Source organism: Pan paniscus, chromosome 8 (genome assembly GCF_029289425.2).
Source record: "Pan paniscus chromosome 8, NHGRI_mPanPan1-v2.0_pri, whole genome shotgun sequence".
Lineage (NCBI taxonomy): Eukaryota > Metazoa > Chordata > Mammalia > Primates > Hominidae > Pan > Pan paniscus.
In genome coordinates, this window is record NC_073257.2 from 141,350,458 (window position 1) to 141,377,497 (window position 27,040).

A 27,040-nucleotide genomic window follows, 5' to 3' on the forward strand; every position below is an offset into this window, starting at 1 on the left:
TGTCCTAATCATCCCTGGTAGGCCAGTCAGAGCCCTTCCCTAAGATTCTTTTTGGGGGAAGCTGGGAGAGAGCTTTGATGTGGTTCGATATACCAATACCATTGTGTATTTCAACTCTGAGGGCACAGAGCTGAAAGGATGTAAGCCTGGGTCCTGGGTGGGGAAAGCCTGCCTGGAGCTGGGGAAGATGAGAGGAGGAAGGCCTGCGGAGGGCCCAGTGAACGAGACCTGAGCTCAGCCTCTGTGCCCTGGAGTCCTCCTGCCTTTCCTTCTCTGGACTGTAGTTCACTTTCTAATAAAGGTCCTTTGGGTTTGGCGGCTTTGGTCTGGGCCTCCTTCACCTGCATCGTGAGGAGCACCAGCAAAGGCCGCCTGACACTGCCCTCACCAAGAAATGAGCATCCCCAGCTTCAAAACTTTCCCCTACCCCTGCCAGGAATGAAGATGCTGTCCTATTCCTGTCCAGTGGGCTCCTGGACAAAGAAGGGAGAGTCTCTCATCTCCAGGGGCTGCTGATCACACAGATGGAGGGATCATTCTGAGGACCTCAGTGTCTGTCATTCCCCACTCCTAGATTGAGTGGGGTTATCTCAGGCAAAGAGACAATGGGACAGACGGCCACCGGCACCAGCCCCAGCTCCAATTCTGCCGCTCAGGTGGTGATCACTCTCCCACATCTGCCTCCTGTTACCTTAAAGCAGTGGTTCAATGTGCTAGGCTGGTTTGAAGCAGTTACCCTGGGAGGAAATGCAGCCACTTTTCCTTTCTAAATTTGTATTTTGGTGACTGAGACAGAACCCTTAGTGTGGCTGTTTTTCCTATCTTAATTTCATTCGTGGTTTCCCAGTCAGAAGCAAATGACAGCAAATCACAATCTCAGCATCGAAATCCCCACGTCTCTTGCTTTAATTTCCAAGTCACAAAAGCATGGGCACTTCTGGTTCATCCCAGTGGGGCAGGGGAGGGGGGAGACCCACTTCCTCCTAGTGACCCAGGTGCACACTCCCCAGCTCTTCACACCATTTAAAGGATTCTGCCCAAACTGCCAACCATGTGTTACAAACAAAGCTCTTCCCGAAAATGGATCAAAAACACTTTGTAATGAGTGAAGGAGCTGGTTTAAAAAGGGCCAACATCAAACAAAATCCCAGTCCTGAGTCACAGACACTCAAATAGCCCCTTCCAGGGTGGGAACGTCCTCCAAAGCACTTCCATTTGTGTGAGTAGTTCTTCAAGCCAACGTATCCAAATACATACATCTGATGAGCGGACTTTGCTTGTTTACATACATTATGTACATTCCTTTGATAGTCAATTGTCTAAAGTTGGAACAGTTCGGAGGGAAGAGCTATATAAGGTTTGCAACGATCTTTGTCCACCAGTTACTGGACAACTGGATCCAAATTCCACAAATACTGTGGTTCTTTACCTGCATGGTGCTCCTCCCCTGAGACATCCAGTGCCATGCATTTTCTCTTGCAGGTCTTTCCTTGCATCACCCCTCCAACCCCAGCGGATATCCTGGCTGAGCCTGTTTTCTCTGTGAGGGGCTACACTGCACACTGGAGCTCTTGAAAAGGGCTTGCTGGGCTGGGCACGGTGGCTCACGCCTGTAATCCTGACACTTTGGGAGGCCGAGGCGGGTGGATCACCTGAGGTCAGGTGTTCAAGATCAGCCTGGCCAATATGGTGAAACCCCGTCTCTACTAAAAATACAGAAAAATTAGCTGGGCATGGTGGTGTGCACCTGTAATCCCAGCTACTCAGGAGGCTGAGGCAGGAGAATCGCTTGAACCCGGGAGGCAGAGGTTCCAGTGAGCCAAGATGGCACCATTGTACTTCAGCCTAGGCGACAGAGAGAGAGACTCCAATTCAAAAAAAGAAAAAGAGAAAAAAAAAAAAGAAAAAAAAGAAAGGGCTTCCTGCAGGGACAGTCAGTGCAGGAAAGGGCCTCTTTCGTACTCCCACTGCCCCTACGCATCTTCTGGGTAGAGGTCACTGCTCCAGAGAGCAAACTATTTCCTCATCTGTGTGCCATTCCACTGCAACCCCACAGGGGCCTGCAACGAGTCCCATAAATCCATCTCTAGGCCCTGCACCCACAAACTGGCAAAGGAAGTTTCAGGAAAAGTCTTTCTAATAGGAGTCTGTGGGCTGCCTCTGGTTCGTTTCTTTAGGAATTCTCCTCCATGCCCTTCTTGACACAAAAGGGCCTGAAGGGTTCCAGTTCTCAACAGGAGCTCCCAGGGGCTCCTGGCAGGAGGATGTTCTGCCTCTTTGGAGGAAAGCAAGAGCCAAGGAGCCCCTCCTGTTTTAGTTGCATCCCCATCCCCTTTCTCCACCCTGCACCATTCCCTTACCCTCTATGTGAGGCAAAGCCTGAAGTCCCTCCTTCCCACCCTCTCTCCTGCCCACTAGTGGATTACACACTCTCCCTGCTGCAGTTACACCACGATGCCTCTGCCATGCTGACAACTAGTGTCACACAGGAGCGTAATCAGAAGCACCTGGCATTCAACCCCGGTACTGATGGCCCCCACCTTTTCATTTCAGGCTTCTTCCTCCAGAGTGCTTGAGGCTCCCTGGCCTCCTGGCCTCTCCCAGGTCCAAGGCGCTGACTCCAGCTCTTGGCTCCAACATTTACAGGAACACTGGGACTAAGAAAATCAATTGTGTTAATCAGCAAAACCCTCCACTTGAGATGCTATCCTAAAAGCAAACCATATGTAAAACACTTAAAGTGAGGAGCTCTGTAATATGTTTCTTTTGTTACACGACCATCACACATTCCTCCAGAGTTTGGGGCTTTCAAACCACATAAGGTTTTATGTGATCGTTATAAAATCCCTTCATTTCCCAAAGGTAGGGTAGTAAGGATTAAGTTTGACTACTGAAGGCAGCTTTGTTGTAAGTGGTCTCTAATGTCACAAAAGTAGCTTGGGAAGACAGGCTTATTAAACAAATTTCTTGGGTTGCAAATCATTAGAAGCAATCGCATGTCATGTTCATTTGCTTAACCCGAAAGGTATCCATTTGGATGTTTAAAGAAACTATGCAAATTAACGTTGTTCCCAGTGCCCACAAGAAAGCTGGCTGATCTTAAAGGAAATCCAGGGAGCTCCTTGAGGAAGTCGGACTGCAGTTGAGCATACCCTTTTGTGGTTTTCCCACCTCTTTTGTAAAAAGTTCTTCATAGGAATCTGTGTCTGGAGGAAAAGGGGTTGTGATTTGTTAATCTGAAGATGGGAGACCTCAAAGGAATCTCACCCAACCAGTCCTGCACTGTCATCCTATGAACAGAGAAGTCAGGTGGTTGCTCAGTGAGGGGCAGGGCTGGCACCACATCCGAGCTTCCCTGTCCTGTGTTCCTTACTCTTCAGTGGACCCGGCGACCTCCCGGCTTTGGAGCCATCCTGTGTTCCTTTAACAGTAGGACGAACACACAGGCGATGATGAGATTGTAATGGGACAAGGGGGAGAGGCGTGGGGAGCTCTTGATGAAAACTTGGGTTTTTGAAATTACCATGATGAAGGGAGGAGCTTGCACCAGCAGGTGTAAGGAGTGTGAGTTTGAGTTCTGCTCATCAGACCCCCTAAGCAGTCACATCCTTGAATCCTGGTCTTTTGCAGGCCAGTCCTTGGTCAGGTGGTGGCCTTTTTCCTCTTTCCCCTCTGCACTGAGACCCTTATTTGGCTCCTGATCCTGGAGCCCCTGACACAGTCCTTACCACTGAAGTAGCTGTGGCCCTTCACATAGTTCTTCCCACCACGCCAGCAAGGGGACTGAGTTCCGTCAGTGCAGCCAGGGCCAGGTCCACACATCTCCCTGGGAAGCCAGCACTTTCTCTCGTGGACCGCCTCCCCATTCCCACAGGGCCCTCCTAAAGGGCCTTTGGATGACCACATTGGCCTTTCTTTCCTAGGGTGGTGAATCAGAGATGCTAAGACTGGCCAGTCTCTTTTTCTTAAGAGTTTAGGGATTCGTCTTAAAATATTATTCAGATAAACGTATGAGTCATGTGTTAACTGCAAAAGTACTTAACAGCACACTTGTTAGAATACCAGTCGGCACTCTGATTCCATTTCGGCATTGTTTTTCCTTTGGTTGTATTAGGATCCCGGTTCTAACTGGGTCCTGGTAGTAACAGGCTGTAAGTGGCCAGGTGTATAGCATTATTTCTTAGTAGTGTGGTGTGGTGCTGGTGGTTTATTTTCCCTATGCACACATGCCCTAATATGGAGGGATAGTTTGTACACACGTAGGGTACATTATCATAAGACTCCTTTACAGAGTATGAAACTGAGGATTAGAGAAGTCAGACGAGTTTCCCGAAGTCTTATAGAAGGCTAATGGAAAAAACCAGAGCCAAGGGCAAACATGTTTCATCTGTCCTTCCACATTAGTTTAAATGTGAATGGCTGCTTGGAACACAGTGTTGAGAAGGATTCCGAGGCTGTGTCCAGGTTCAGTGGGGAAAAAGTGCCTTGATTTGACCATTATATCGTGTACTCAGGGCCTAGTTTATTTCCCACAAGCAGCTATTTAAAACATGTCTCATCCAAGGCAGGGTCCGGGGTGGGGAACCTCGGAGGATCAATGATGCAGCCTGTATTGTCACCAGGGCTCATCCCAAAGCAAATCCTGCTGAAGTTCTCCTCTGAACAACCCTTATCACTCATGCTAATATGTTGGATCCTGCAACTCACAAATACGAAAGTATGAGCATTGGCCGAATCCCAACAGGGAAACTTCACTGGGAAGGTGAAGACCCCTTTCCATTAAGATAACAAACAGAACCTAGAAGGCCTGTAGCATGGTGGCTTAGAACATGTGGGCCTTGGATGGGATCCTTGAAACTGCCAAGGGGTGTGTGACCTCTCTGAAGCCTCCAAGGATGATACTACTCCCTGGGGTGCTTATGCCAACCATGTTAGAGACAATGGTTTCTGTACCCATTGCCTGGGGCTGCCATAATAAATTGCCACACACTGAGTGGCTTCAAACAACAGAAACCTATTGTCTCACACTTCCGGGGGCCAGAAGTTTGAAACCGAGGTGTGTTAGGATCCTGCTCCCTCTGAAGGCTCCAGGGAAGAGTGTCCTCTGCTCCCTCCGAAGGCTCCAGGGAAGGGTCTGTCCTCTTAGGCTTCTGGTGGCTTGCAGGTGCAGCCCTCCAATCCTCCTCCCCAAGCGGCCTTCTGCCTATAAGGACACGAGTCATACCGGATGAGGGGCCCACTAATTGATGGCTTCATTTTAACCTCTGTAAAGTCCACATCTCCAAATAAGGTCACACTGTGAGGTACTGGGAGTTAGGACTCCAACATAGCTTCTCTGGTGGACACAATTCAACTCCTAATAACGTCCACACAACCCCAAGCAGGGCCTGGAACCCTGTGTGCTCTCTGGAGAGCGGCTGAGTCAGGCCCTGGCAGTGTCTAGGCCATCGGTGACTGCAGCCCCTGGACGGCATCGCCCACCACAGGCCCTGGAGGCTGCCCCCACGGCCCCCTGACAGGGTCTCTGCTGGTCTGGGGGTCCCTGACTAGGGGAGCGGCCCCAGGAGGGGAGAGACTCGCGCTCCGGGCTCAGCGTAGCCGCCCCGAGCAGGACCGGGATTCTCACTAAGCGGGCGCCGTCCTACGACCCCCGTGCGCTTTCAGGACCACTCGGGCACGTGGCAGGTCGCTTGCACGCCCGCGGACTATCCCTGTGACAGGAAAAGGTACGGGCTATTTGGCAAACTAAGGCACAGAGCCTGAGGCGGAAGCTGGGAAGGCGCGCCCGGCTTGTACCGGCCGAAGGGCCATCCGGGTCAGGCGCACAGGGCAGCGGCGCTGCCGGAGAACCAGGGCCGGCGCGCCGGCGTCCAGCGAGGCTGCGCAGACTGCCTCAGGCCCGGCGCCGCCGCACCGGGCATGCGCCGACCCGGTCGGGCGGGAACACCCCGCCCCGCCCGGGCTCAGCCCCGGCCCCGCCCCCGCGCGCTCTTTTGCTTTTCTCAGGTCCTCGGCTCCGCCCCGCTCTAGACCCCGCCCCACGCCGCCATCCCCGTGCCCCTCGGCCCCGCCCCCGCGCCCCGGATATGCTGGGACAGCCCGCGCCCCTAGAACGCTTTGCGTCCCGACGCCCGCAGGTCCTCGCGGTCCGCACCGTTTGCGACTTGGTGAGTGTCTGGGTCGCCTCGCTCCCGGCAGAGTGCGGAGCTCTCCCTCGGGACGGTGGCAGCCTCAAGTGGTCCTGCAGGCGTCCTCACTTCGCCGTCGGGTGTGGGGCCGCCCTGACCCCCACCCACCCTGGGCGAGCTCCAGGTGCGCCCCAAGTGCCTCCCAGGTGTTGCCCAGCCTTCCCCCGGGCCTGGGGTTCCTGGACTAGGCTGCGCTGCAGTGACTGTGGACTGGCGTGTGGCGGGGGTCGTGGCAGCCCCTGCCTTACCTCTAGGTGCCAGCCCCAGGCCCGGGCCCCGGGTTCTTCCTACCCTTCCATGCTGCCAGCTTTCCCTCCGCCAGCTGCTCCAGGAAGCTTCCAGAAGCCCCTGCGCGGGCCTTGGCTTGCAGCAACCCTTTAGCATACTTACGCAGAGTCCCATATTTCCTTCCTGCTGGAGGCCAAGTTCTAGGGGCCTCCTGGTTACTATGGCTGGTGTTTGTGTACATCATACCCTAACTGTATTCATCAACACTTAGAGTAAGCAAGGCTCGCTGGAGAGCCACACACACTGGGCACCGTAATGTCGGTTATAACACCGCAGAGGAGTTCTGAACTATGTATTTCGCACTCCTGGGTTCATCATCTCCTGAAATCTCAGGGTGGTGTTTGCTCTCAGTTGCTTCAGCTGAGTAGCTGGCTTTCTGTCCTGGAAAGCAGACTTTGTACATGTGTGTGCAACCTATGCCTGCTGAGACCATCATCAGACAGGGAAGCGGCTTGGTCCAGAGAGGGGTCACCACAGCTGTTCTCAGTAGAATGTGAAGCACAGAGAGCTGAGAATTAGACTGGTTATTTACATAGACATCCAAATATAAACCTATAGAGTATCTGTTAAGTCAGGCTCTCCCGTCATCTCCCCCATCCCTGGGCAGGTGTCTAGGAGATGGTTTTGTTATTTTCAGGGCCCTCGCAATGGCTAAAACACTCCGGGAGATGAACAAGATTTTAAAAACCCAAAGCTTAGCGCACCTGGTGGGTGGGGGTGTGAAAACTTTGAAGGAAACCGCGTCAAGAGCCTGGCTGATTGTTAACGTCACGTTAACTCAGAGGGCCAGGATACTTGCCCAGACCCGGAGTCTGACTGCAGGTAGCAGAGGAGAGCTGGCCTTGCTCTGCCACGTGTCTTTCTTCCTGGGCCCTCCGTCTCGGGTTAGAATTTGAATAGTGGAGTAGTGTCTGCCACAGTCAGGGGCCTGGATGAAGTAGACCACCAGTACGGAGCTATACTCAGGTACTTTTCAATGTATATATTTTCATTAAAAAAAAAAAATCTGGGCCAGGCACAGTGGGTCATGCCTGTAATCTCAGCACTTTGGGAGGCCGAGGTGGGTGGATCACCTGAAGTCAGGAGTTTGAGACCAGCCTGGCCAACATGGTGAAACCCCGTTTCTACTAAAAATACAAAAATTATCCAGGCGTGGTGGTGCATGCTGGTAATCCCAGTTACTGGGGAGACTGAGGCAGGAGAATTGCTTGAACCTGGGAGGCGGAGGTTGCAGTGAGCCGAGATTGTGCCATTGCGCTCCAACCTGGGCGACGAGAGTGAAACTGTCCTGAAGGGGAAAAAAAAAATCTGTATCAAAATAAGGATTTAACTAATAGTATTAGGCACTACTTTAAAAGGCTTTGCTGTTAGTAAGGTTGAAAGAAATAGAGCCCTAGGTACACATTGGGTAGCACCTTGTTCAGCTGCTCAGATTCTTGAACCTTGTTGAGGTCTTACTTTGATATCACCTGGGCCTTATTTTTCGTTGTTTGGGTTTCCTCCCCAGGTGTCTCAATCAGGGCCTCCTCTGTCCTTTTGCAGGGAAGAATTGGGTAGGAAGGGCCTGAAAAAGAACTTGTCTTCCCCATTGCCCCCTCAGAGTTTGTTCCTCTCCAGTCCTCTTCCCACCCTTTCTTAGGACACCAAAACCCTGACTCTTTCAGTATTTTATAATAAAATAAAGTTACTAAATTGTCTGTCCTGTTTTGCAGAGGACACACATTTAGGAGCCAGTGATTCAGACCTTCCATTTTTCTTTTTGGTGCTAATGCTCTTTTCAGTATATTCTCTTTGACAGAAAAAAAATGGAGGCAAAACTGAATTTTCTGCATTATCTTTTCCTTTAGTATTATTCTTGTTTTTGCACTTCATTCTGACCCCCTTCCCCAGCATAAAGTTCCGTGTCCAGATCCACTTGCCCTGAGGTTTTTGACTTCCGTTTGGGACTCTAGTCCCTCCAGGGGACACATTGAGCCTCCCAGACCCTGCAGGGCCCTGTGCTCATTCGGCTCTTGGGCTGTTGCTACAGTCCTTCCTGACCCTCTGTTTCCTGGGACAAGTAGTTTTTAATGCAGCTACTTTCTGAAAGAGCTGGGGTCTTACCGCAGAATATTATTTTATTATTTTGAGAGACAAGGTCTTGGTCTTTCGCCCAGGCTGGAGTGCAGTGATGAGATCATGGCTCCCTGCAGCCTCAAGCTCCTGGGCTCAAGCGAACCTCCTGCTTTGACCTCCTAACTACCAGGGACTACAGGTGTGTGCCACCATACCTGGCTGTTTGTTGTTGTTGTTGTTTTTAGAGGCCAGGGTCTCCCTATGTTGCCTAGGGTGGTCTCGAACTCCTGGACTCAAGTGATCTTCCCTCCTAGGCCTCCCAAAGTGCTGGAATTATAGGCATGAGCCACCATGCCTGGCCTCGCAGGATATTATTTAAACGAAACCTGAAGGATTTAAAATCAGAGAAGACACATAAACCATCACCTGACTGTGGGGTGAGAGTGGTCTTTATATAGACACTCATGATGCACAAGCCAGCCCTTCGCCCCACTCTTGTTTTGAAGTGAAAGGATTTATCTGGGAGGGAGGAGGTTTGAGCTGTGCAGGAGGGTCCTTGGTTGGCATGAGGATTTTGTGAACCTATGCTGTTAGCTCTGCAGGCCTGTCTTGGGCATAGGTAAGTAGAAGTTGGAGACCTTGTGTTGTGGACCAAATGTTGCAAGATGTGTGTTCTGTGGCTTTTCATTAATTGCTGCATATCTGCTGGTGGACATAGTCTAGTTTTCTTTTGACTTAAAAAAATTAACAGTACAGCTTATATCGGAGGGCTGCATAGTTTGGGGAAAACTAATGAATATAGTATGGAATGTAATGAATGACTGACTTCTTCATAGAGCTATTGAAGTGATTCATGAAGAGGAAGAAATCACTTTTGTGACTTTGTTGATCTTTGAAGTATTAGAGTGGCTTTGGCGGGTGTGGATCACCCGTAAAGGAATCAAAGACTGAGTCCTGCCGAGGTGCTCGGTCCCAGCAGCAAAGCCAGTCCTCAGCAGCCTGCGCTCCCAAAGCTCCTCCAGCTAAGTAACTGAATAGGCCGCCCTGGGGGCTGCCCATGCGGATGCTCTGAATGGTGAAACTTGGTTTGGACACCACAAGTTGTTTTCAGTTAAATCAGTGGCTCAGCAGCAGAGCAGGGTTCTCCAAGGAGGCCTCATGTCCCCTTCACCCCACCTGGAGGTAGCTGTTCTAAAACCAGTAAAAAAATTCTACAAAAACATTTTCTTATGGTTGTTAAATTAGTCATAGTGTGTGTAACCATGAAAGGAATGGTGAGAGCGCAATAAATGCCTGGTGTGTTCACTCTCCTACTCCTAAAAGTTTCTTGGTAGAATAATTTCCTACCTGTGATGCTTGTGAAGTCAGCAGAGTCTCCCACCCAGCCCTGCCGCCCATTCCCAGAAGTCTGGGCTGGGGGACACCAAATGGATAGTCCACCAGCGGCGTGGCTTGTAAAAGGAGGCACTTGTTAAATCTATTTGTTTTTATTATAGACATCGTTCTGCCAGTCGCAATAATGTGTTTATGGACATTTTTCTGCAAGCACAGCGCGGGTGGCAGTTTTTACTGACAAATTGAGTCATATGCGTAGAGGTTTAGAAAGCGCTTGCCTTGTTGATCAGGCAATTCTGGCACGGGATGTTCAGAGATATTTAGGTGGGTGAAGAGAGTGACTGAATCTCAGGGCAGAGAAGGAGATGGGGCATTTTATGTTGAAATGCAATAAATAATTGCTAGTTATTTATCATTTGTTTTTAAACTTTTAGCTACATTGTACTCCCCAGTCAAGGGGACTCCGGTGGGCAGCCGGGGATATCATGTTCAGGTGTCTCTCCTGCTTGTGTGGGGTAAGAGCCACTACTGGAATGCGATTCCAGCAAGGCCTGACGAGTCACAGCCCCTTGAACCTGTTGCTCTCCGTAAAGTGGGATCTTCACAGGCAACAGCGGAGGAGCGTTTCTCTGAGGGTGACCTGGGCCCTCTGCATCAGAATTACTGTGGGTGCTGGCTAGAGAGGTCTCTCGATTGCAGGGCCCCATGGGAGACCTACAGGACCAGAACCTGGGGATGCCAGGGGATTCTGGCAGACCCTAATGCTTGAGCACCTCTAGGGAAGGCCTTAGGATCCTCTGGGAAGTAGCACTCTCCAGCCCAGGCAAGCTCCGAGTCCCTTCCAGAAGGATCCATCGGCAGTTGGCATTGCTGCAGGTTGTCTGTGCATATGGGTCTGAGTACGGTTTTGTAACTCCCAAGAGACGTGAATCTCTTCAAATTGCAAACCCAACACGTTATCATTGCTTTTGAGTTTTCAGTTTTGTGGGTATGACAAGATGTAGATGTTACCAAAACTTTGGCGTCAGTTTTACAAACAAACGCGAAGCACAGGCAGCCCGTATCATATTTCACCCCTTCTTTCCTTTTGAGAGGGTTGTCTTGTTTTTAATCCCCCTCTGGGTCAAGGCATTGTCCTGGTCTCAGGTGAGGGTTCACTTTCAGAGGCACAGCTGAATACATTTTGTGGGACTGAATTGAGCTTTTCTACAGGAAGTGCCAGGCCGTGTGTGGGAGTGATGCTGTTTCCTAGCTGGGTCACCCTGGGCAACTCTTAGCCCTCCAGGCACCTCCTCATCCATTGGGTGGGGACGATTATGCTTATTCGGTCTACCTGGGTAAGTATAGGCACAAGAGACAGTAAATACATATTTTTTTAAAAGTAAAATTTCTATCTACTACATGGATAGAAATTTTAATTTGGAGCTGAGTCTCATGGAAGGATCAAACAAGAAGACGGTGAAGAACCATTTTGAGCCCTCGTTTTCCCCCTAGTCCAATCCGAATCTGTATTTTGAAGATCTGCACACACGCAAGCCCTCACCGGGGGCATGTGCACGGTGGTCAGAAGTGCGCCTTCTGGGAACAGATCGGCTTCCGTTTGGACCTGCTTTACAAGTTACAATCCTGTGCCCTTGAGCAGAGTTACTTAACCTTCCAAGGCCAGATTTCTCCAAAAGTAGGGCCAGGGACAGTTCCCATCCAGAAGGAGGCCTGGCGCTGGGGAGGCCTGAATGAAGGCAGTTGGTGTTTGCGGATGCAGAGTCGCTCTGTTTTGGTGGAGGCAGGACTAGAGGTCGGGATCACTTGGCCACATTTGCCACCTCTGGTGCGTCTGAGGTTCCAGAAGGTCACAGAGCATTGTCTGTGTGCAGCATAAGGTAGTTCCCTATTCATTTACTAGGTCCCTGAAGTCCTTTTGTCTGTAAAGAGGCTACTGGCTCTGCCACCTGCTTCTGTCTTTTCACAGTAGACATTCTCGAGGTGGAAGCATTCTAAAGGTTCAGGTGTGCCACATCGGCCTAGAGTGGGCAGGTGGGCTTCATGTGTGCTCCTAGGGGCACTTGGCAGTTGCTGACAGCCTGAGACACTGGGAGCCTTGACATTATTCATCTGTTATATTGAAAGAACTTCCCAAAGGACCGACACAGGATCTGACACGATGGCAGTGGTCAGGAACCAGCAGTGACACCAGCATGTGACAGTATTTTCCCATGTGTGACGGCCGTTTAGACCACAGCAGTGAGGGGTAACGCAGGTCCGCTGGGTAAACTTGGTCAAAAATGGGAAGTCTGCAGCATTTCGTGTGTTTGTGGAAATGGGCCTTATTTTTATTTGGGGTGTCTCCTTAATCTCCTGTCACGGTTCAGCTCACCCTGGTGGTTATTCTGGGCGTGCTGCGCTTGTTGCCTTGTACAGACCAACTTAGGAAAGGCTCACCACCACCCCATGAAGGAGAAGGCGCTGTGAGTGTCTTTATTTTGCATATGAGGAACCCGGGCCTCGGAGAGTTTGAGTGACTTGCACAGGTCTCCTGGGATAGAGGTAGAGTTTTGTTTTCAACCCAGATTTATTTGATAACCAAGTGCAGGCTCATAACCACTGGTGCCAGGCTGGCTTTGCAACGATGAGCCTGAGAAGCTGTTAGAAGTCCTTTAAGGGGCAAGACAGGGTGTAAACAGACACAGACCTGTTTATGTAGCTAATGTTTTCTGAACATCAGTGTGACCAAGTGTTGTCTTTAGCATTGTGGGAAAAGCAATTCGCCCAAGTGTATTCCTGCTTGAAGGCGTTGAGCCGTAGCTGAGGCTGGATGCAGTGAGGACTTGGGGATGGCAAAGCTGTCCCTGCGTGTGCCTTGTGCCTACCCCGCACCCCACTAGAGAGTGGAACGACCAGGGCAGTGGGGCCAGAGTAAAGATGGGAGGATGCAGAGGGCCAGCCATGTCCCGGGACTGTGCACACGCTTCACCATGTCCCTGCAGGCCAGGGACCCATGCCTGATTCCCTCTGAAACATTTGCGGGACTGTGGCTACCAGTCAGGTTTCTCCAAGTGGCACAAGGGGTGGGCATTTTGAGCAGAGCAGTGGGACTGTGGACGGGGGTACATTTGGGGACCTGGCCATAGTTGAATTTGAGCAGGGTGTGGCAGGCATGTGGGGCTGGACAGGAAGGCAGAGCTAGCCGGTGGGGCCAGGGCCTAGGGAGCCCAAATGCTGTGCTGGGTGAAGGGCCTTGGGAGTCTTGTGAGTGGGGAACACTAGCCTGTCAGTGCTTCCCAGAGAAGATCACGGGGCTGGCAGGGGGCTGATCGGGGCAGAGGATGCAGGATGGTGGCAGCAGGCCTGGCAGGGCGGGGACAGTTCCAGGAGGTATAGCTGGGGTCAACCCTGGTGGCTTCTGGTGAGAGCGGAGCAGGTGGGAGTCGCAGAGTGTGGTTATGAGGGACTAAGTTTAGAATCGCTTTTCTTATTGAGAGAGACGAAAGCCTTGGTGTGTGTGCTTTTTATGTGAGGGAAGCCAGATAAAGGATCTGGCTTTGGAAGGGTAAACAGGCCACCCTCTGCCCTGCCTGGCATCTGGGTTCTGAGGCGGGAGATTTCCCGACTGCAGCCGTGTTCAGGCGAGGATGGCAGCGGTGGACCCAGGCTCATTACCATTGCTCCCACCCCAGCCCGTCCCTGTTGGGGGCAACCTGTACGTCCTGCAGGAGTCACGAAATTTTAAAAACCAAACCGTCAGGTGTTAGAGGTACAGTCACATAAGAATGCAAATTAGAAATAGTGTGTGCTGGGGCCTTAAACACCATGACGTGTTTCGTGGGCTGGTGCGGCTGAGTGTGCCCCTGGGCAGCAGAGATTGACGAGGGTGGCTGGGCTTCCTCCGGGCCCTGGGCTCACAGTGGCCTTGTCTTCAAGGGGCTCCCCGTGTGGTAGGGAGATGTGCTTGTCACACCCATACATTTTGTAGGTACTGGTGAGGGCTGGCTAGACTGAATGAGGTGAAGAGCCTGGCCTTTGTTGGTGGAGGGGGTGGGGAGCTTGGTAAGTGGTTGAAGATGTTGAAGAAGTCCCCTCTGAGGAGGTGGCTTTCGAGTGGAGATTTGAACAGTGAGAGGTGAAAAGGTCTGGGGAGGAGGCTTCCAGGGGACGAGTGAGAGCTGCAGGTGCCTAGATGGCTGCAGGTCGGTGTGTTGGAAGCACAGATGGGAAGTCCTAGGAGGGTCACGGGGTTGGGTGGGGAGCGTTGAGGCCACTGTTGCGGGCCTGGATTCACTCTAGGAGTGTTAAAGCCAGGGTCTCAGCCTCCTGCAGTTGTCATCTAGTTAAAGTCGTGCCAGCAGGGCAGGGCTGTGTGTGTCTGGGTGATGGGGGATCAGATGAGAAAGTGCGTGCCACCCTCAGCACGGTGCGTGAGAGGCGTGGGGCACGGCGGATGCAGCGGGTCTTACAAGGCCTTTAACGCTCGAGGGGAAGTTCCTAGAATAATGGGCGAAGAAAAGGAATGATATATTTCTAAAAGTTACTGAATTTAGCTAGCTATCCCAAGAAAAGCCCATGTGTGCTATTCTTTATTGTGCAGAAAAATTCGTTTCTGTCACCATTGTGTTATCATCAGATTAAGCTGTCGAGTCAGATGGATGCTGTGGTTGTGCGGGGTGCGGGCCGATCAGCACGCTCCCAGTGCCTCTGCAGGCCGTCAGCCTCCAGCCCAGGCCAGCCTGAGAGGCAGGCGACGTGGGAAGGGAGGGGCTTCCCACCAGGACACAGGAGGTTGCTGAGGAGGTTGCTTCCATGGTGCCACTTCTGAAATAAGAACTATTCCTTAGAAGGAATGCACAGGTTCTGAAGTTAATGTTCTTAAAGTTCAACGTTATCTACCCTCTTGGCCACAGTTGACCACCCTGTGGTCGTCCTTGGCCCAGCAAGAGCACAGGCTCTTGGAAAGCCACAATCCATGACCATATTCACAGGTGACCAACCATTTGCCAGGAGGCAGGACTTTCTGTGCTAAAATGGGGATGTCCCAGGCAGACTGGGGTGGGTGGTCCCTGCCTCCCTCGGCTCTCATTCCAGGGTCCTCCTGGGCATCACTGCTGTCACTTTGCCACTAGCTTGAGTCCACCTGGGCCTTGAGGCAGAAGCAGTCGTTGAATTTTCTTTTTTTTTGGTTCTCCGGAAGCATGGGCTTGTAAGCCTTCCTGTTGTATTTTGCCATGAGTGTAATTAGAACATCTCCCAGAGCCTGGGTCACTTCCCTTTAGCTGGACGTGGCCCCCGCTGTCCTTGTCACATTTTTTGGATTGTTTGTCACTCCAGAAAGCCTTCAGGGTCATGGTTCTCACTTCCTCAGACATTTTTCTCTTCTGGGTGTGGGGATCTTTTGCTCATAAGACTTGCCTTCTTTGGGCCTGAGACGCTTCTCCCCCAGCTGTGGAGATCATGACAGTTGCAGCAGACGGCTTCTTGGAAGGGTGGAAGGCTCTGGTATTGGCTGAGGAGAAGCAGCTCCATGGTCTCCAGGGATGTCCTGGGTTCCCAGGAATCCCACGGCTCCTGGGGGAACCGCTGCCTGGGGCAGTGCTGGTTCCATGGTCTTTTGGGGTTCCTGGGTGCTCACACTGCCCCAGCTTAGCCGGCGTGACTCAGGATGCTGGGACCCATCGCCAGGCTGCTGGGAGTGGCTGGGTGGGGAGGTCAGCTGTGGCACCAAGGTCACGCTGGGGCTGCAGGGCTTGGCTGGAGGGGGTGCTGCCCTGTGTGTCCTGCTACAAGGGGCCGGGGACCCTCCCAACTCAGGGTGTCCTGCACGCCCACACTGCCTCCCTCTTCTATCTTTAAGACACCTGGGAAGCTTCTGGACATGTCGAACCCACACCAGACTGAGTGGCAGGGTCCACCACAGGAGTAGCTTAGTGAAGACCAGAAATGGTTTTGAGCTGGGCACTGGCACAGACAGGGTGAGAGCCAGCCACATGGTCCTCGCAGCCTCCCCGCCTGTGGACCCCTCTCTCAGGCCAGGCAAGTCTGTGGGCTCGTGGGACCCCAGCAGTGCTGGCCTCCTGTGTTTGGGCCTCTGCATCTGTGCTCTGCCCTGAGGTTGGGTGAGTGGGGGACTCGTGTCCCTCTCTTCCCAGAGCAGCCTCTGCTGTATCCTCAGGGAACCGCTTCTGACCCGATCTCCACGCAGACATGCTCTGCTGCCCTCTCTCTGAATCTTCCCCACTCTCACTTCTTCCAGAAGCTACTTCAGCCCCCACGATCTCTCTCTCTCTGGGGCCATTCACACACCACTGTTTTCTACTAGACTTGTATTGTTTCCATCTCTTGATGGTGGGATGCTAGATTGGATGCTCTCCAAGGCCTGGTGTGTGGTTTCTACTGGATGGAAGGCCCAGCACAGAGTGCTGGACACAGGGTGCTGTGGACTGAACCGTGTCCCCAAGATTCACAGGCTGAAGTCCTGACCTCCAATTTGGCTGTATTTGGAGACAGGGCCTTTAGGAGGAAATTAAGGCTAACTGAGTCATAAGAGTGGGATCCTACTCTGCTAGGATTGATGGCCTTGGCAGAGAAAGAGAGGATCTTTTTTCTTAGAAGAGAAAGAGAGGATCTCTCCCTCCCATACCATGTGAGGACACAGCGAGGAGGAGGCTGTGTGCAAGCCAGGAAAGGAGCCCTCACCGGAAACGGAATCCGCCAGGACCAGCAGCTCTCACTTGCCAGCCTCCAGAACCGTGAGAAGATAAATGTCTGTTGGTTAAGCCCCCAGTCTGGTATTGTGTTACGGCAGCCCAGGCAAACCAATATATAGGTGAATTACAGACTAAAGTTGTTTCAAAGGCACAAAACTCATCAAGGGATTGTGTATGAAGTTGGAATTTGAGGCTGAGGATAACTTTGTCATCAGACAGTGCTCCAAAAAGTCACTGTTCTCAGGTTTAGCTCTTGGCATCCCAAAATATATGAGTGTATCGCAGTAAAAAACAGGTAACAAACGGAAACCCAGATTTCATGACCGGAAACATCAGTGGTTGTGGGAATAGGGCACAGCAGGCAAGACAGGAGACTCCAGAGGCCAGCAGACCATGGAAAGGCCTGGTGCCGTCCTGGCCCTGGGTGGGCTTGCTCTGGTAAGCGGTAGAGGAACCTGCGCCCTGATGGGAAGGAGAGACCAGCTCAAATGCTGCCAGACTGGGTTTTTAAAACCAGTCTCTACAGATTCATTGGGATTCTTTTTGTTGGTTGGTTGATTTTTTTCCCCCCCTCCAGATTGGTCAGTATACACACACTAATCCAGCCTGGTTCAAAGGACAGCATGTGGTCGTCTGGTTGGACACCAGCTACATCTCTCAGAACCATACTCTTTGCTGCTTTTCAGGCTAAGATAGCTCTCTGAGACTGTTTGGAGGTCTCTGTTGATTTAGGGACCTTGCAAGACATTTCTTGCTGAAAGCCCTGCTGGCCCACGCCTCACCAAATTGGCTTATGTGGCTGCTGATGGGGGGGACATAGAAAAGGTAGATAGAAAACGTTAAATTTACTTCTGTCGAACTCACCAATTCATGCTGTGGATTGTAGATCTGCAAAATATATCAAGTTCACAGGGATTTTATGATTGTTGCAAAGGAAACTCAAATTGTCAGCCTTTTCCTGAAGGATCTTGCCGTTCCTAAGCTCTGACTATGCCCCTACTTCTGGCTGGCTGTGGCCTTGCAGTGCAGGCTGGCACTGTGCCCCTGGCATCGGGCTTTGGGGGGCCCAGCTGTGCAGGGAGCAGATGCTGTGGTGAGTACAGGTGAAGCCAGAGTCCTGGCTTAGGGAATGTGCTCTGCTTCCTGTAGTGCTCTTACTATTTAAACTGTGGATTTCACTTCTTCGTTATCTTTTATTTATTTATTTATTAGCACAGCTATGTTTGTTGTTCAGTTCCATAGTGAGAGTCTCTAAGAATATGATTAACCTTGAGGGTCATCTTATCATGTAATTATTAATGATTGATTCTGTTTATCCTTGAAATCAATAAGAGAGGCATAATGGTTTGGTCTGTAGTTGGGCGTGATTTCTTACATTTCGTAAACACGGTTCTGTGACAGCGGTTGTATCAGTTTATTACCCAGAACATGTTTGATGAATCTGAAGTGTATGATTAGTTTTATATAATTATTGTGATATGTAGTGTTCCTTACATGAGTTATGTTAATATGGCAAATAGTGTTAACATCTCCTGCCACTAATAGTTAGGGTGGGGACATAAAATAATTGATCTTCCTGGGAGTGCTGTAATGTAAAAACAATTCAGGCTGTTGGAAGTATATTTTACAAGTGTGCATTGGGCCTTGGGGATGTTATATTGAAAACCCCAATTGTACAGTTACCATGGGAACCCAACTAAAATAGATTGGTTGATTTTTTTTTGTCTTTCATCTTGACCAAAAATCTAATGTATTTTAAATGTTTTCATATGGAATTGTAGTCATATACTGACTTGCTGTGCCAAAGTATTCTGCTCGTTTTTTCCAACTTTAAGCTAAAATAGTGAAAAGTTCTCGAGTGGATCCTTATGAGAACGTCTCCCAAAGAGAATCAGTCACGTTTTTGTGGAAAAGTTTGTGTGAGTGATGATGGTAGAGTGGAGGTGGTGGAAAGCTTTTACGAAAAAAGGGAGAACAAGCATTTTCCTACGAGGGCAGACAAGAACCCTCACGTTCTTCCTTTGGTGGAGGACATGAGTGTGTTTCTCCGTTCTCATGTTTGTAGAAGGTGCGATTAGGTCCCTAAAGGGCCCTCTCCGTGTTGTGGAGGGGTTGGGATGGGGTTGGAGTGGTGGGGTGGGATCTGTGTTTGCCCTCCTTGCTGGGGGTCCTCACATTGTTTGGTCTTAGAGCCTTTTTGCACAGTTAAAACTTATGAGGGATCCCAAAGAGATTACCTGAATTATATATTAATACCCCATTAGAAATTAGCAGTGAGAAATTTTAAAATATTGATTCATTTAGACGATAAACCTATTAGCTTTTTGCATAAATAACATTTTAAAATAAAAAGTAGCTATATTTTCCATAAAAACCAATTAGGGAGGAATGTTATCACTTTCCATTTTTTAAAACTTCATAATGCCTGGATGAATAGAAGACAGCTAGCTTCTCCTGCTTCATTCAGTCTGTTGTGATATGTTTGGGTTGAAGCGCATCAAGAGAATCTGGCCTCACTCAGGTAAGTAATTAAAAGGGAATAGTGTTTTAACAGCTTTCTCAGATAATTGAGGATATTTTCCTTTGACGCTACATCAGGACTCGGCAAGTGGTAGTTTCCTGAGGGTTTGTAGCAGGGTGCAATCCGAGACCCCCTCTGTGAACTTTTTGCTCTCTATGACGTTAAAATCCACAGGTATGCCTTGCACTTTGAGTGATTTCGTAGCGTCTTTCATCGGCCCTGTGGAAAATGTTGCTTCATTGAGTTATACAGATCTTCCAAATATTGATGTTTCCTAATACAGTCCTAAAAATAATATTTGTTAATATCACCACCTTTCTCCTTAGGAAAGTCATTTAGTATTGGGAAGCCATGGTGGTGGGTACCAGTATTCTAACATTTTAATCATCACTTGAAAGTTCTGGCTGGGCACACTGGCTCATGACTGTGATTCCAGCACTTGGGAGGCTGAGGTGGGAGGATCACTTGAGGCCAGGAGTTGGAGACCAGCCTGGGCAATATAGCAAAATCCCATCTCTACAAAAACATTTTTTAAAAAGAAAGTTCCCCTTTTATCAGCAGCAGCAGATACTGTCAGTTGTGTTCATTACAGGTACAGACTATTCATTTTTGAGAAAACATCCGCCAGATACACAAGTCTGAATAACTGTTGTTTGTGAGTCATTCACACTAGCAAAGCTTTTGTTCTAAAATGAAGTTGGTAAGTTCATCAGCAGTCTCTGCCACTTGTGGAGCCCTCCTGGTGGCAGCGTCATTCTGGTTTGTGGCAGAAGTGCTTTGCTGCTCTTCCCATTAGGTCACAGAATGTTTAGAAGGTCAAGATTTAGTGAAGTTTGATTGCTTCGTCAGGACATTCTGAAGTGAACCTGCCTGTTGCCCTGACCGTGCCTTCCTCCTAGAGTTTGGTGTCAATATCTTGGCCCTTGCGGAGGCATCCACAGTTTTCCCCAGCATGGCTTCTGTGTCGTCTTTCACCGTGCGGTGTGTGGTCAGCCATAGTTTGTGCAGGTGCCCTTTAGCAGATGGGGGATGTTTTACTCTTTTCTGCAGTGAATATGGTGGATAACTCTCATTGGTTTCCATGTCTTCAACCAATTTTGTGTTCCTGGATAAATGCCCACCTGGACTTGGTGAATTACTGTTTTCATAGATTGCTGGATTTGACGTGTTGATATGTTTGAGGATTGTGTGTCTGTTCATGAGAGGTGTTGGTCAGCAGCATTCCTGGAGTGTCTGTCTGCTTTGTTAGGAGGGCAATCTTGCACTCATAAAATGAGGCCTCTTCTATATTTTGGATTAGTTTGTGTACCATTAGCATTGTCTCTTCTTTGAATGCTTCATAGGATTTACCAGTGAAGCCGTTTGTGTTTGAAGTTTTCTTTGTGAAAATAACATTAACTATGAATTCAGTTTTTTTTAGTAGCTATAGGGCCATTCAGGTCATTTATTTCTTCTTGAGTGACTTTTTGGGATTTTGTATTTATCAAGGAATTTGACCATTTCATCTAAGTTTGTTGAATTTATTGGCCTAAAGTTATTTTTATATTCATTTATTATCCTTTTAATGTTTGTGGCATTTTGAGTCATGTCCTTATTTTTATTCCTGATATTGGTAATTTGCACTTTGTCCCCTTTTTTGCTAACTGGTCTGGCTAGAGGTTTATCTGTTTCTTTTCAGAGAACCAACTTTCGTTACTTGATTTTTCTCTCTTACTGATTTCTGCTGTTTATTATTGCTTTCTTGTGCTGACTTTCAGTTTAGTTTGCTTTCTTTTTTGTAGTTTCTTAGGGTAGAGGCTTAGATCATTTGATTTTCCTTTCTTCTTTTCTCATATAAACATTTAATGCTAAAAATTCTCTCTAAGCACTGCTTTAGGTGTGCTCACAGGTAGACATGCTGTGTTTTCATTTTGATTCAGAGTGGCGTATTTCCCAATTTTCCTTGTGGTTTCTTCTTTAATGCATGGGTTATTTATTAGTACATCATTTAATTTCCAAGAATTTGGGGATTTAAAAAATATTTGGGTACTTTCCCAGTATTTTTCTGTTATTGATCTGCAGGGGTGAGTTACCTTGTAGTCAGAGGACATACCTGTTATGATTTTAATCCTCCTAGATTTGTTGAGAGTTGTTTTACGGCCCAGAATATGGTCTACCTTGGTGGATGTTTGAAGAGTGTATACTCTGTGGTTCTTGGGTGGAGTGCTCTTTAAATGTAGTTGGGTAAGGTTTGTTGATAATGCTCTTCAAGCCTTCTATATCCTTATTGAATTTTGTTTCCCTATTCTAAAAATTATTCAGAGTATTGACATCTCCAGCTATGATTGGAGACTTATCACCCCTTTCAGTTCTGTTGGTTCTTGGTTCATCTGTTCTAAGTGATTTCATTAGGTGCATACATGTTTCGAATTTTAACATCCTCAAGGGGAATTAACCTTTACTCTTATGAAATGGCCTTCTCTAGTTTTGTTGTCATATTCCTTTTTTGAAATTATTTGATATTAGGATAGCCACTCCAGCTTTCTTTTGATTAGTGTTTCTGTGGTAACTGTTTTTCCATTCTTTTACGTTTAACCTGTTCTTGTCATTACATTTAACATGTGTTTCTTGTAGACAACACAGTTGGGTTTCTTGCTTTAAAAAATCTAATCTGACAATGTCTTTGTAAAATTGGAGTATTTAGGCCATTTACATTTAATGTAATTATTAATATGGTTGAGTTTAAGTATACCATCTGGCTGTTCATTTGTCATTCACCAATTTGTTCTTTTTGCCCTTCCTCCATCTTCCATAGCTTCTTTTCAGTTATTTGGATATGTTTTTGAATGATTCCAATTTAACATTCTGTCTACACTGTTGGCTTGTTAGCTGTCTCTCTTCTTTTTTAGTGGCTGCTTTAGGATGTGTAATGTACATACTTAGCTTATGGTTATCATAATCTGCATTCATGTAATATAATACAACTTCACATGCAGAATAAGCACCTTAACAAAAGTATGCTTCAATTTCTCTCATCCCATTTTTTGTTATATTATTGCTATATATGTAATATTCTCCAATATATAGAGTTACTATTTTTATGTTGGGCAATCAGTTTTCTTTTAAAGAGATTTAAAAAATCCAGAATTTACATTTATTTGCATATTTACTGTTTTTTGAAATCCTCATTCCTTTGTGTAGATCCTAGTTTCCATTGAGTACCATTTTTTTTATACCTGAAAACCTTGTACCATCATTTCTCAAGTGCAGGTCTGCTGCTGTCTGAATTGTCATGCATTTGTTTTTGTTTTTTGAAAAAAGCCTTTGTCTCACCTGCATTCTTGAAAAAATGTGAATTCTAGGTTGACCTGTTTTTTTGCTTTTGAATACTTTAAAGATGTTGTTCCATTGTGTTCTGCCTTGCATAGTTTCTGATGAACAGTTTGCCGTCATTCTTAAATTTGTTCTTCTGTATGTAATCTGGCATTTTTGCCACCTCTGGCCACTAAGGTTTTCTCTTTGTCACTTGTTTTCAGCTGTTTGATTATTTGTTTTTATGTTTCTTCTGCTTGGGTTTCACTGAGCTTCTTGCATCTGTGAGAATGGGTTACATATCCCTTATCTGAAATAGTTGGGACTAGAAGTGTTTCTGATTTTGGATTTTTTTTGGATTTTGGAATATTTGCATAGATAGGTAGATAAATAGATAGATAGATAGATAGATAGATATAGATATAGATATCTTGGGGATGTGACCCAAGTTTAAACATGGAATTTTTGTTTCACATATACCTTATCCACATAGCCTGCAGGAAATCTTATGTATTATTTTAAATAATTTTGTGCATGTTACAAAGTTTTGACTGTATTTCAACTGAGACCTGTCATACAAGGTCAGGTGTGGAATTTTCCAATTGTGGCATCATGTTGGTGCACAGGTTTTGGGTTTTGGAGCATTTTGGATTAGGTGTGCTCAACCTTGTTTTACCTCATATAGATTTTTCATCAGATTTGAGGAAATGTCTCTGAATATTTCTTCAGATATTTTTCCTGCCTCCCCTTTTTCTGAGGCTCCAATTGCGCATGTGCTGCTTCATACTGTCCTGCGTCTCCCTGAGCCCTGCTCATTTCCTCAGTCTTTTTGTGTTTCTGTGCCTTGATAGTTTAAAAAACGTTATTTTCTCATTGTTGCTATTTTTTCCTTCTGCTGCGTCTAATCTGTACATCCTATTGATTGTATTTTTTACTTTAGAGACTGCATTTTACATCTCTATATGCTCCATATGGGCCTTTTAAAATATCTTCTATTTCTCATGTCATATGTGGGTTCTCCTCTATCTTCTCAAATATGGAGCATGTTTATAAGAACTGTTTTTATGTCCCAGTCCCCTTGTTTTACTCATCTCTACTTTTCTGGGTTTGGTTCTGTTGAATGATTTTTCTCCTGATTGTGGGTTATATCCCTCTGCTTCTCATGTGTGTGTGTTTTAAATGGGATCCTAGACATTGAGAGTTTTGTTGTTGAGTGCTAGATTATGTTGTCTTTTAAAAAACAGTTTTGGACTTTGTTCTGCTGCAGGTTCAGTTTCTTGAAATTGTTTGTATCCTTTCAAGGTATCATGCTTTTTTTAAAAAAAGGTTTTGTTAGGGCAGGTCCAGACCAGGTTTTAGTCCAGGGATAGTTTAGTCCTACTATTTACATAATGTCTTTATTTTATAAGGGTGTGTGTATGTGTATATATGTATGTGTGTGTGTATTATATATATGTATGTGTGTATTTTATATATGTGTGTATTAAATATATATATGAAAAAATAAGGCAGCTCTGAGGTCTTTACCTGATGAATGTTGTATTAGGAGATCTTTCTACACTGGCTGGTGAGAACATGAAATATTCCCAGCTCTGTCTGTGATCAGGAATTATTTGGGCTGCTACTTCTGGGGATCTTTCTTTGACCTCAGGGAGTTCCTTCTCAAGCAGTGTCTCAGTAGTTAGGCAGAAGCCACAGGGACTCTTCCGGAGATGCCTGGCGTGTTCTCTGAGTAGGCCCTTCTTCCCTGGTACTCCATCCTGATGATTCTAGGTGTTTTGTTCTTTTTGAATTCTAATCTCTTTCCCCACTTTGGTGAGAGCACCCACTGGTTTTGTGTCAGATGACCCTCCTCCTCCTTGGCGCAGCCTGGAGGCTGCATCCAGCCATTCTCTGGCGGCTGGCTCACTTCACTTCCCTTTCCTTGGGGAGCATAGCCCCTGGCTGCTGTTGTCCTTGTTCTGAAGACCATTGTTTTATATAAAAGTTGAGCACCCCTAATTCAAAATCTGAAATGCTACAGCATCTGAAAATTTTTGAACATTGACATGCTGCTCAAAGCTGATGCTCAAAGGAAATGCTTATTGGAGCATTTTGGATTTTTGGATTAGGGATGCTCAAACTGTAAGTATTTGCAAATATTCCCAAATCTAGAAAAATCTAAAACCTGAAGCACTTCTGGTTCCCAGAATTTCAGGCTACTCATCCCGTACTTTATTTCGTTTTAGCTGTTACATGTGGTTCTTGCTACTCTGTCATGGCTAGAAGTGGGATCCCCACCAAGTTATTAGTGGACTCATAAAAATAAAAGAGAGGCCTGCTGGGCTGTTACCAGACTGAGATTGCTTAGATTACACAAAGCCCTCTGGCCCTGACCCCAGACTTTTTACTGGCCTGAAGTGGGTGAAAAGCTTCACTGACTGCTTTCTAGGCATGTTTAAGCCTGCTTATTCTGGCCCTCACAGAATAAGAATTCAAAGAACAATAATTTTCAAGAAGACTTAATTTAAGTTCATCTACCTTACTAGACTTGATATAGATAGCCTTTTTAATTTTTTTTCTCATGAAAACAGAGTTGAAGAAAACTAATTTACCTTCTAAATTTAGGCACAGTTTACCAAGTCAAGGTGTGGTTCTGTTCTGCTCTGTTCTCTTCTCTTCTCTTTCTTTTTTTTTTGGTGGGGGTAGACAGAGTCTTGCTCTGTTGCTCAGGCTGGAGTGCGATGGCATGATCTTGGCTCACTGCGACCTCTGTCTCCTGGGTTTAAGCAATTCTCCTGCCTTAGCCTCCCAAGTAGCTGGGATTACAGGTGCCCATCATCACGCCTGGCTAATTTTTTTTATTTTTAGTAGAGATGGGGTTTTGCCACATTGGCCAGGCTATTCTCGAACTCTTGACCTCAGGTGATCCACCTGCCTCAGCCTCCCGAAGTGCTGGGATTACAGGTGTGAGCCACTGCACCCAGCCGGTTATTGTATTTTCTGTATGCTTTTTGGTCGTTCGGCTCATACTCAGTCTTTCCCTGTACTGTTTGAGAAATTCACAGGTGAATCCCAGATCACAGGTGTTTGGTGAAATTGGTATAAACCTTAACTGACTTTCTGTTAAGAAACATAAAAAAATTTATTTGTATTTCTACTCCAAAGAAGGACTGTTCAAACTTTATATGGAGGGGACCCAAGATTGGGAAGGCAGAGGAAACAAAGGGGGTCTTTGATTCAGATTATTTTTCTCTTGTCATCATTGCAGGCTTAAGTGTGTGTCATCACTAGAAATGTATTCTGCTGATGTCTGTCATTTCAGCATTTTCATGTTGTCAAAAATGAGACCAGACAGAAGAAGACTGTATTCTTTCCTGCTAGAACTCACACAACACTGTCATTAATGCCTCTGGCAGTCAGGACTTTAATCAGTTAAATGTAATAGTGGTGATAACGTTAAAGCCTTGTATGGCAGTCTACCCGGGCAGCCTAGAGAGCCCCGTGCAACTCTGCATTTGAAAAATCAATCAACTAGGGCTGTCTTTTGTCCTGGGCTACTTGGATAGCTGGTATGAACCACCCAGCACTAGCCTCCTACTTGTTGAGATGACACTTTTCCTGCAGCCATGCCCACTCTTGACAAAGAATAATTAGGTACCCTGCATAAGTGTATGGGGACCTGCAGGTGGCTTGGATGGTTTGCCCTGCTCTCATGGGGGTCCACATGAGCATACAGAATGGAAGAAGTCATGATGGTTGCAGTGGTTCCTCAGAGGAACAGTGAGTTTTTCAAGTAGGACTCTGATTATCTGTAAAGGCCAAACTTGTTCCAGTGACATCACATCTCTGGGGTTGCTAGGAAGTAAAGGAGAAAATGGGTTCACTTGCACAGTTTTGGATTACATGTAAGTTTTAAAGAATAGGAATGTGTGTGTGTATGTATGATATATACACTATATTATCATTACCAAAAATGATGCCTCCTATAGACTTTTGGTAGAAAGGAAATTTCCTTCTCTTCTGGTTGTCCGAATTTTGTTTTCCTTTTTTTTGCTTCCCTCCAGAAGGGAATCAAAAAATTGTGTGTGTATATATATGTAATATATAAATATATGTAAAAAAATATATAAAATATATATATATAAAATATATATACACACATATATATGTACACACACTATATATGAAATGCCTGTTCATATCCTTTCTGCCTGTATTTCTGTTGGGATTTCTTTTTCTTATTGATTTATAGGATTGTTTTATATAGTCTGGATTCTAATCCTTTGTCAGGTATATTGGCTGCAATTTTCTTCTCCCAGTTTGTGGCCTGCGTTTTCATTTTCTTTATACACTGCTAACCATGTAGGTGTATGTATGTATATATTCTCCTGATTGTGGGTTATATTTCTCTGCTTATGTGTGTGTTTTAAGTTGGATCCTAGACATTGAGAGACTGTGTGTGTATATATATACCATATAGGGGTTTGTGTGTGTGTGTGTGTGTGTGTGTGTGTGTATATATATATATATACACACACACAAACACACATAGGTGTATATATACACAGGTATATATATATACACACACACATAGGTATACACACACACACACACACACACACACACACACACATACATATACCTATATGGTTAGTAGTGGGAAGCCAAGCTGTTTCTCACTGTCA

The 27,040-nt window shown here is 46.9% G+C and overlaps 1 protein-coding gene across 3 annotated transcripts in view; it reads left to right on the forward strand.

Moving 5' to 3' along the window:
- The first annotated feature begins 5,956 nt into the window (after positions 1 to 5,956).
- The window catches only part of MGMT (O-6-methylguanine-DNA methyltransferase), a 306,952-nt gene continuing 285,868 nt past the window's right edge, over positions 5,957 to 27,040 (forward strand). Inside the window, exon 1 of one of the 3 annotated variants that reach the window (XM_003816271.5) lies at positions 5,957 to 6,167. In XM_003816271.5, coding sequence (XP_003816319.1) covers positions 6,087 to 6,167 — 81 coding nt within the window. In that variant the 5' untranslated portion in view covers positions 5,957 to 6,086. Of the gene's footprint in view, positions 6,168 to 6,201; positions 6,313 to 27,040 lie in introns of those variants that run through there. The other 2 variants (XM_063607584.1, XM_034931711.3) reach the window with 2 other exon arrangements.